The 10,776-nt window shown below is 55.8% G+C and overlaps 1 protein-coding gene across 1 annotated transcript; it reads right to left on the reverse strand.

Moving 5' to 3' along the window:
• Positions 1-1,007: 1,007 nt before the first annotated feature.
• On the reverse strand, positions 1,008-2,083 carry LOC126639241 (corticoliberin-like). The gene is made up of 2 exons (XM_050313888.1): positions 2,066-2,083; positions 1,008-1,594 (listed from the first exon to the last, which is right to left on the reverse strand). Exon 2 carries the CDS (start codon positions 1,568-1,570, stop codon positions 1,178-1,180), a length of 393 nt encoding a protein of 130 aa, XP_050169845.1. The 5' UTR covers positions 1,571-1,594; positions 2,066-2,083; the 3' UTR covers positions 1,008-1,177.
• Between the last annotated feature and the right edge of the window lie 8,693 nt (positions 2,084-10,776).

The following is a 10,776-nucleotide window of genomic DNA, read 5'->3' on the forward strand; positions in this document are numbered from 1 at the left end:
GATGCTGGAGTGGTCCAACCAGAGTTTTATTCATGGGCTGTGAGCTGCTGTGGCCTCACTTGGGAAAGGTACTGATGGACAGAGGGAAAAAGCTGCTGGAGCAGAGCAGCCCCTCTGGAGAGGCAGATGTGAGGGGTAGGGTCAGGCCAGGTTGGTGTCACAGAGCTAAGCCCAAGCTGCTAAACTTAAGCATGTGCTCCTTACCACTTCCCTGTGCTCCCAGCTTGGAATAGTCTGATCCTTATCAAGATTTCTGTCCTAGCCCCACAAGTCTCCACTCCCTCACTGTCCCCTCTCCAATACCCCCAGGGTGGCAGAGGGGTCCGTCCCTGTGCCCACCCCAGTGAGTCAGCCAGGGCTGGGATGGCCGAGCTGGCTGTGGGGAGAGGATGTTTGCAGAGGGTCCCAGGACATTTTCCCTCCTTCTACAGTGATGGTCAGTGCCTGGGAGCCCTCCCAGACCCCCTTCAGCCCTATCGTGCCCAGCAGCAGATCCTGCACAGCCTGAGGTGGGAAGGCTGCTCCGAGCACGGGGCTGTGATTGCGGGAGGGGGGGATTGAGCCGCTGTGGGGGAAGTCCGTGCCCAGAGAGGACACAGAGTGGGGAGGGAGAGGACAAGGACTCCTTGGGGGCCTGCTGCCGATGCTTTTACATGGTTGCTCATCTTCCTCCAAGTGCTGCCAACCTCAGGTTTCATGAAGCCTTGTCCCAAATCCCCAGCTGTGACGCGACAAGGTGCAGGCTTTCTGTGAAGCCGGGAAGTGGCAGCTCTTTGAGCCATTCAGAGAGAGACTGGAGGAGCAGAAGCCCTGACTGGGTCCCGGGGTGCAGCTCCCAGCTGGGGAGGCACAAGCTGCATCACTCTGAGCTCTTTATGCTATGGCTTTTCACCCAGGGATACATCTGGGATTGCTCTGATGTCTGGGGGGAGACCTGGTTTGGTGATAGGTTCATGACGGGGAGAGGATGCATAAAAGCACAGCAGGAGGGCAGGTACGAGGGTGACTTTAATGCACAACAGTGACACGCGGGACGCAGTGACAGGGACCCTGCCAGGCAAGGTGGGGGCTCCCTGGGCACGGCTGCAGCCCCCGGCACTCCCCCCGTTCTCTGCTGTGCCGCGGCGTCTCGCTATGGGGTCGGTCTCCTTCATTCCCCCCCTTCAACGACCCTCCCTCATTTTCCTATACTCTGCAGCAAGAGCTTATTGCTGAGTGCCTTCTGGGCCAGTCTCTCCTCCCGGGACATCTCCAGGAACTCTCGCAGCAGGTGGAAGGTGAGATCCAACGAGTTGGGTTTGCCGTCTCGCCTCTTGCCGGTCTGCAGCGCCCGCGGGGCTCGGGGGGCCGGGCTGGGCTGTGCCCCGTGGAGCTGGCACAGTCTTTGGGGCAGGGGATCGGCGGCAGGGACCGGGGGTCGCGGGGCGCCCATCCAGGGCTCCCAGGTGGCTTGGGGGGCCAGGGTCAGCCTGCGGGATGGACCCCGGGGCCACTGCAGGGGTGAGCAGGTCTCCGAGGGCAGGAAGAGCAGGACGAGGACGGAGGCAGCCGAAATCATCCTGACCCGCATCGCAGCCGCTCCGGGGCCAGATGCCTGCAAGAGCAGCCCCCCCACACCCCCAACACCCATATCCCCCTGCTGCGGTCAGGGGTCACTCGAGGGGCTTCACCCCATGGGGGACTCCCGCCCCAGGGATGAGATCCCCTGGAGATGGAGCCCCCCGGGACGGGACTCCCACCCCAGCTGATGGGAACTCCATCCCCCTACCCTGGGACAGGACCCTTCCTGGGACAGGACCCCCACACGGGCTGCGGCCCCCACACCCAGGGACGGGCATCCTTTCTCCCGGGATGTGTCACCCCTCCGGGCATGGGACACACGCGGCAGCTGGAACGGGACCCCCCAGGACCTGGGAATCCCCTGCCACTGGATCCCCTCTCCCACCTCCCCCCGGGATGGGACCCTCCTCTCCCCTGGATCGGACATTCCCGGGGTCGGGACTCCCTCTCCTCGGGCCGGGGCTCCCGGGGCGGTGGCTGTCCCGGTTCCCGGTGCGCGTCTCACCACTCTCCTCCGCTCCGCTCCTCCCGCAGGACGCGCCGCTCCGCGCCGCCCGAACCCGCGCTATATAGGGGCGGTGGGAGCCACGTGATGGGAGCGGGGCCGGGATCTGTCCGCGGTGCTGAACGGGGGGACGGCCGGGGGGACACAGGGGACAGTGGGGGATACGGGGGTGGAGGGGCGGAGAGTCTGGGGAGCACTTGGGGGTACACAGGAGTGCGTGGGGGGAGAGTCTAGGGGGACACGGGGATACGTGAGATGAAGAGAGGGGGGCACAGGGGTTCGTGGCATGAGTCTGGGGGTACGTGGGGTGAGGGGTTGAGTGTTTTGGGGGCCATGGGGGTGCGTGGGGTGTGCAGGGGTGTGCATGCAAGAGGGCACAAATGGCCTGAGGGGTCTTACTGTGTGTTTCGGTGGTGGGGGGTTCGGGAGGTGGGGAGGGGGAGCCCGGGGGGGTGGGAGAGGTGGAGGGTATGTGTGTGAGAACACTTGTGTGCATGACAGACCCTCTGTGGGTGACAGGGGCGACTGGGCTGAGCCCCACGCTCCCACATCGCACCAGGATGTGTCTCCCGGCACTTGGGCCCTGGACACCCCCATGGAGACCCCTGGTCCCCTCGGGACCACGTGTGCCCACGGCAGAGAGGCACGCTGGGGCACAACCCTGTGTGTGTGGACTTGACCCTGAGCTCTGCAGCCTTTCATGTCGCAGGCAAAGTTTTCTTGATGGCTCCTTTGGCAGTTGTTTGGGAAAGGCAGCCCTGACTCCTTCCTGGCTCCCTGCAGTGATCCCTCTTCAGCTCTCATACGGACAAAAACTTCACTGCAGAAGTGAAATGCACTTCTGGAGCACAATTGCCCCCCTTTGGCACAACACAAAGGCATGTTCTTCCCCTGGCCCGACCCCATCACAAACACACACCTTGGGATGCCTCCTGGGATCCAAGGGAAGTACACAAGGGATTCATCTGCCTTTCCCTTCTGCCCTGATGGCCTCTCTATCACCTGGCCCTCAGAGCTCAGAAATCACTTCACTTTGCAGAAGCACTGCTGTCTCTAAAATCAAAATCCCCTCATGAGGAACAAATATTTCAAGAGAAGGGGAAAAAAACCAAACCAGCCCACATTAAGTAGAACTTGAGATGAATGGCAAGAACCACCCCCATCTTTCTCCATGGCAGGAGCCACCCAAAAAAGCAAGGGCTCTGCTGCATTCTGAGGGTCACTGGAGAGGGCTCAGGGGGTCTGTGGATGTGACAAGTTGGGGGCTCCTCTGTGCCCCCCTCAATTGCAGAATAACTCTCAGCAACAGCAGAGAGAGCTCTTGGAGGGAAGGAGGTGGGGGAGCAGCTGCCTCCTGCTGGCTTTGTGAGCTTTGTGAGCTTTGCAAGTCCTTTTCTTCACTGAATCATTGAGATCCGCTGTCATTTCCAGTGTTCCACCTGAGCCCACTTCTCCCCCCTGTCCCCCACTCCTGACCCCGTACTGACCCCCACTCTTACACCAGTGCTGAGCCTGACCCTTCCCTGTGTTGCCCAGCTGCTCGTGGGGGCTCCTGGAATGGTTTTGAATTCCCTTCAAGTCAGGTCAGGACCTGGTGGGTGCTGGTGCTCCCTGCCTGGAATCAGCCTGGGGGGCTTTGGGGGCCACCCTGGTTCAAAAGGAGCGAACCAGTGGCTCTGGGCAGGGATTGCTACTCCTGCACTGGCATCCACCTGGCCAGGAGCAGCTCAGTTCATCCCTTACCCCGTGGCCTGCACTGGGGCTGGTAACTCTTTAGACTGTTTATCTTTTAGGATTAGTCATTTCACTGTAGGAAAGACTGATTCCTACAAGTGCATCTTGTACTCATGTTTTATTTAGGAAGCTCAACTTGGAAAATTTAGAAAAGAAAAAAAACCCTATATTTTTCTGCTCCCTTCATAAATTACTGACACATCCAGCGCTGACAGGCCCTGCATGCTGCCTGGGGATTCATTATCGTCACTTTTAGGGCTGTAACTGTCTCTTCCTCCAGTCAGGAGTGTGAGGAGCGACGTGTTAATGATGCTTTCAGGAATGCCAAGCTCACCCCTGGGCTGTGCTCACTGGCACACAGAGGCACAGATCCGGGTGGGAGTCAGAGAGGTTCCCAATTAGGCATTTTTAATACTCAGAGCCTTCTGTCTCACGAACAGCAACTCGCACGTGGCAGCCGCTGTGTCACCGACCGTGACAGCTTCTGCACTAACGTGCGGCCGAGCTTCCAGCGGCTTGTCCTGAGCAACAGGTGGGATTTGCCGGCCGCTTTCCTCGCTTTTCTCCCTGGGGAGCTGACACGCGTCCCGGTCCTTCCCCATCCTCACAAACAGCCGTGCCAGGGTGCAGATGGAGCTCCCTGCTCCCCGCTGTGCTCCCGCGTATGCTCCCCCATGAGCAGCCACGGGGCCGGCGGGGGCCGGCGCTGCCCGTCCCGCTCTGGAGAAGGCATCTCATGGGCTGACGAACCTGAGATTGACCCTGATGTTTCACCATTCTCAGGTTAGACAGTCCTCGAGGTGCCCCTCGCCGAGGCAGCCGCCGAAACCCCTGCCGTGTGCTCTGTGCCCCGCACTGTGTGCTTGCCCAGACCCCTCAGTCTCTGAGGGATTTGGAGGAGACAGCAGAGAAGCGGCCCCTTGGTTCTGGTTTTATGGTGGGGTTATCTGTGGGACCTACCCAATCTTCCTCATATTGCCCTGCGTGCTCCCATGGAATCATGGAATCACAGAACCCCTTGGATTGGAAAAGGCCTTTAAGATCACTGAGTTCAACCGTTCCCCCAGCACTGCCAAGCCCACGACTAAACGATGTCCCAAAGTGCCACATCCACACTTCTTTTAAATCCCTCTAGGGATGGTGACCCCACCACTGCCCTGAGCAGCTCCAGCACTCTCCCAGTGCTGGACGACTCTTTTGGCGAAGAAATTTCTGTAATATCCAAGCCAAACCTTGGCAGGCACAATTTGAGGCTGTTTCTTCTCGTCCTGTCATTTTTTTCCCTGGAGAAGAGACCGACCCCCAGCTGGCTACAACCTCCATTCAGGGAGTTGTATGGAAAAATGAGTGTTAAAAGCTCATCAGTCAAAATGAGTGCACTAAGTGGAAAATCAAAAGGAAGGGTTTTCCCAGTTCGTCACTGACAAGCTCCATGCAAGGAGTGAGCCAGTCTGGAAAGCTGTCAGCAAAAGACACCGAGGAAGGAAAGCTGTGATCCATTTTCAGCCCCTTTCTGGATTTCTTGCTTCACTTGGGTCCTAACAGCCACGTGTGTGGTGGGGACTGAGCCAGATGCAACTCTGGGTACCCCCTACAGTGCCAAGACTATTCAATGAAGTGACTCTGGATTTTCCTGGGAGCAAAGGGAAGAAAAATCTTTCTGGCAGGAGCGTGAGGGTTGTGGAACTACAGCCCAGCTTTACCTTCTCCAGTACCTCCACTGGAAATCTGAGTGGCTCTGGGGAGTTTTAAGCTTTGTATTTTGGGCTTGAAAAGGTGAAAAAGAAGAGGAAAAACCCAAACAGAACTCAGAGCAAGGTGAAATTTTAGTAGGTTTGGGACTGAGAATAAGGTAGTGGCAGAATCCTCCCAATTGGCCCCAAGCAAACAGTGGAAAGTACTCCCCAAAATAATAAGGAATCATTTGAAGAAGGGAGAAAATAAGCTGCAGGGCAGAGCCTGCCTTACCTGTGAATCCAGGACCAGCTCCCCTTCTCTGCTGCCAGCCTTAGCCCCTCTGGCTCACTCTCCACCCCCCTGCCACCCCCTGCTGGCTTTTATGGCCTTCCTTGTCACCCTGCTGAGCTGAGCCGGGCCACAGCGAGCTGCCACGCTCTCTGCAGGCTTCCTGTTTGCTCATCGAGCGGCTGTGGTAAAATTTCCATTACACGCTGGACAGGCAGGGCAGCAGAGAGAAGTGAGGCAAAGAAAGAAACCCCGACACCACTCTGTGTTTTAGTGGTTCTCTCGCCTCGTTTGAAAATGAGAAAGTGCTGTTAGATGGAGAGGGAGGTGAGGAGGGATGCCCTGAGTGTGGGAACTGCAACCAATGCCCATTCCAGCTGCTTTGGCTTCCCCCTCCCTGTCCCTGAGGGATGGAGAGGTTCCACTACTCAGTTCAACAAGAAGACCCTCCTTCCCACCCAACCCACTCACCAAAAAAGCATTTTCTAAATGCTGCTCCTCTGAATGGAGTTACAAGGCAAAGCTCCATCCTGCCCTAACCAGGAGCTGTGGAGTTTTCTGCATCCCATTCCAGCCACTCCAGCTCAACCAGCAGATCCTCCAGTGTGACCAAGCCCAGAGAGGAGAGCAACTCCCCTGCCTCATGGTTCCAAGAGAGCAGATCTGGAGGGGAGCCATTTATTTTTATCTTTCATTATCCTTGGTGTGTGCAGAAGAGTCATTTTGGCTGTAGAACAGAGGAGGGTACAAAAAAAAAAAAGGTGGAAAACTGCCTGCTGTGAAAATATGGATGTTGTCAAAGGATCCAGGCCCATCTGAAGCGATGTCTCTTGGTCTGGAGGGGCACAATCCCATGGGAGAAGGTTGGAATGAGACAAGCTTCAAGTCCCTTCCAACCCAAACCATTCTCAGATTCTGTGACTCAACAAATGTTAACTGGAAATTTGTTGTCATGGGCAGGGACACCTTCTACTAGACCAGGTTACCCTGAGCCCTGTCCAACCTGGCCTTGAACACTTCCAGGGATGGGGCAGCCACAGCTTCTCTGGGTGACCTGTGTCAGAGCCTCACCACCCTCACAGGGAAGAATTTCTACCTGATATCCCGTCTAACCCTGCCCTCTGTCAGTTTGGAGCGGGTCTCACTTGTCCTGTCACTCCAGTCCCTTGCCCAAATGCACTGAGGTCCAATAAAGTCTTTTAAATGTCTTGGGTGTTTATAAATGCCTCTATGATAAGTGAGCTTGGACAAGGATCTCTCTAAGAAGCAGATGGTATGAATTTACCTTAGGGTGCTGCTGAAAAATTTTCCAGTAGCACCAGGTAAACATGTTCGTGCGTGGCGTGTCGGATGTCTCGGCTGATCACCGTGCGTGACACTCCTCATACAACAGCTTCAAAATACCCCATTTTCCATCCCTGTTTCGATACTGGCTTCTGAAAACCCGCCTCTGCTAGCAGAGCAGAGTGTTTGATGCCAACAGCCATTCTTTGCAACAAATCTTCTTGTTTATAATGCACGGAAATTTACAATATTTTTTTAACAATTGGCTAAGATTGTTTCCTACAGAGCTGTGGGCTGGAGATGCCAGGTCCAGAGAGCTGCAGCATGTTGCTCCCACAAACTCAGGCCAAAGAGGTGGCCTTGACAGCACAGCCCACTCCTGCAATGAGTTGCTGGGTTCTCAGATGAGTATTGGGGTGAGCACCCAGATTTCAACTCACAAGTTCTGCCTCTTTCTGCCCAATTAAGAAACAAGCAGGTAACAAGTTCAAAAGAAAAACGAGTCATTTCTTCTGACCCATTGATCCCTGGGCTCCTTTCCAGCCTCACCAAGCACACAAGTGGGGCAGCTGCCAGCACTGGAGCTCCTTGTACCGTTACCTCCGGCAAGGAGAGATTTCATCTCTTTCAGAGAAAACCGAGCCCATCTGCTGCAGAAAGAGAAAACACAACCCAAAAGTCCTCTTCTCAGGTGTTGCTGCCTCAAAATGACTGTGGTTGCTCTTTGATGGTCAAGCAGACATTGTTCGCCTTTTTTGTCTGTTGGTTTTTTTTTTTTTTTAACTGCTCGGATCTATTTTTGGTGATGAGGGGATGGTGCTCAAGAGGCTCTGCCGTGGGTCAGGGTTTGGGTCACTCCAGATGCCAGGCAGGAAGTCAAGCACAGGCAGCCTTGGTGCAGCTGAGAGTGGGGATCCTGCTGGGGGATGTGGGACCCCAATGATGGTAGGGGGCTGCCAAGAGTGGGGGTCCTGGGGTGGGACCCTAGTGATGGTTGAGAGCTGCAGGTGCTGCCGAGAGCAGGGATCCTGTAATGGGAGGTGGGACTGCAGTGATGGCAGGGGGATGCACCTGAGCCCATGGGCACCTTGCGATGGCAATGAACAAATACTTTTAGGATTTATTTTTCTTTTTGGCTGCTTTAATTGGACAGATGGAGGTGTGGTTTGCAATGAGAAGAAAGGGATTTTTTCCATTTCCCCAGTGTCCCCATGTAATGGAGGAGGTAGTGGGGAGGGTGACCGTGGTGTCCCTGTATGGTGTCCCTGTGTGCCACATGCTCCTGGTTGGGCTGGTCAGCAGCAGGAGGGATCTGGAGCAGTGTGTGCCTGTCCTGGTCAGGGTCTGCAGAGCACTGGGCTTGGCTGTGCTCAAGACCCACCACTTTTGCCCTTTTTTCCACTTAAATCATGGCGTGACCCTTGCGGGGCAGTTTGGGCTGATGAGGAGCTGCATCCCCCACCCTGCTGTGGTGCAGCCTCAAGGCCTGGACTGCTTAGAACGCCTTAGATCGATATCTTGGAAAAAAAAAAAAAAAAAAAAAAAAAAGCTCGTTTTTTGTTCTGTTTCCCCACCCCAGCCCATGGCCAGCATGGCTGGGGGCGGGGGGGAACGCTGCCTCCGGCTGGGGGGGCAGTGAGGCACAGGTGGAGGGAAGGAGGGAGCCGCCCACCGCCCACACACTGTTTCCGACCTGGCGTTTGCTACCAGCAGTTTGTCACAAACAAAATAAATTCGGTCTGTTAGTGCTGGTAACGGTGGGGTGAGGGAGAGGAACATGGCGGGCTGAGGGAGAGGAACATGGCGGGCTGAGGGAGGGGAACATGGCGGGCTGAGGGAGTGGAACATGGCAGGCTGACGGGGAGGCTGAGGGATCCAAGATGGCGCCGTGGCGTGAGGGCAAGGGCGGCGGCGAGGAGGTCGCCTGGGGTGGAAACCACCAGCCAGAGAGTTTGCTGATGAATCAGCCATGGCGGCTTCGAGGAGGGCAGGAAGGGAGGGATGGCTCCACGTTTTCCAGTGGCAGGAGCAGCCCACGGGGCGGGAGGGGAGGGAAGGTGCCATGTTTGCCAGTGGCGGGAGCAGCAGCCCCAGGGGAGGCGCTGGCATGGGCATGGGGGTTGGTTTGCTGAGGTAAAACAGTGAGGTAAAATAATCATAGAATTGTAGAATATGCTAAGTTGGAAAGGGCTCATCAGGAACAGAGTCCAACTCTTGGCCATGCACAGGACACCCCAAGAAACCCCCAATGTGCCTGAAAGCCTTGTCCAAACCTGTCTTGAACTCAGGCTGAGTGGTGGCAAACCTGGGTTTGAGGGGTGAAAATAAGTGATATGTGTCTCCCTCATTTCTAGAAGTGTTCAAGGCCAGGGTGGATGGGGCTTGGAGCAATCTGGTCTAGTGGAAGGTGTCTCTGACTGTGGTGGGGTGTTAGAATGAGACGAGCTTTAAGGTCCCTTCCAACCCAAACTATTCTGGGATTCCATGATCTACATCCCAACAGTGGACTCTGGGGACAAACCGAGCTCTAGACCCACACATATTTCTATCTCCCTCAAGGATGCCCACAGTTCTGCTCAAACAAGGTCTGCCAGAGCTTTATGCACAAAGGATGACAGTGGTATTTGTTCATGGCATTGAGCATGGTCTAGAAAGATGCCACCAGGCTCCTCCAGCACTGAGCTCCTGCACTGGCAGCTGCAGCCCAGAGGAAAGACTCTGGGTTCAGATAAGTTCCTCCATGGACACGGTGACACTGTTGTCCCTTGTCCCACCACTGCTCACTTGCTGACCCAGCCAAAACCACCCCACGCCTGCCTGTCCTCCCGTGTTTGTGCTCACGAACTCTCCTTCCACCCACACAAGGACCTATTTTTAGAAGACATTAATCGAGTGTCAGTGCTGGCTCTGAGCGTGGCTTTCAGCTGAGGGCTCCTTCTTTCACCAAGTGCTGGCAGGAACTCGGGTGTGTGTTTTCTTTTAAATCTAGTCGAGAATTTACAGAATGTGCCGCAGAGCAGTGGCGGTTATTTCAGGCTCATCACACCCAAGCCCACACTGAGTGATCACCAGGTGACTCTCCATTTCACTGAGGGCCTGGCAGACCATCTCCCTCCCAGACCCGAGGTGCCAGCAGCACCTGGCTGCCTTCCCTGATCCCTCAGAAGCTGGCTTTGGCCTGGGATGCCCAGATGAGAATCAGGCCTGCTCCCCTTGGCACATTTATCTCCTGCACAAAGATGCTGCATTGGTACTTTGAATCCTGCAGGAAAAATTGCTCTGGAGGGGTCACAGCCTCCTCAGGTCGAACCCTGCTCCCCTTCCACCAGGATCACCCTGCTCTGCTCACAGAGTCCTGGGACTGGTACGTGACCTGCTCCTCACCACATCTTGAGCAGCTCTGATTCAGCAAGAGCTGGGGTTGGGGTGAGCTTGTTTCACTTCAGTTGCTGAACTCAAAGAGGGACTTGGTGCTTCTTCAGCTGGAGTGTGACGTGATCTGAGCTGAACTTCATAGAATCTCCTGAGCTGGAAGGGACCCACAAGGACTATCGAAGTCCAAATCCCTGGCCCTGCACAGGAGAGCCCCAACAATCCCACCGTGAGCCTGAGACTCTTGTCCAAATGCTTCCTGAGCTCTGGCAGACTTGGTGCCATGCCCTGTTCCAGTGCCTGACCACCCCCTGGGGGAAGAATTGTTTCCTAATATCCAGGCTTCTGTTTCCTTG

Source organism: Myiozetetes cayanensis, unplaced genomic scaffold (genome assembly GCF_022539395.1).
Source record: "Myiozetetes cayanensis isolate MyiCay16 unplaced genomic scaffold, myiCay2020 scf19, whole genome shotgun sequence".
NCBI lineage: Eukaryota > Metazoa > Chordata > Aves > Passeriformes > Tyrannidae > Myiozetetes > Myiozetetes cayanensis.

What these genes read in the sequence shown, in the direction of transcription:
- LOC126639241 (XM_050313888.1), bottom strand. Translation starts at nt 1,570, where the DNA reads ATGCGGGTCAGGATGATTTCGGCTGCCTCCGTCCTCGTCCTGCTCTTC.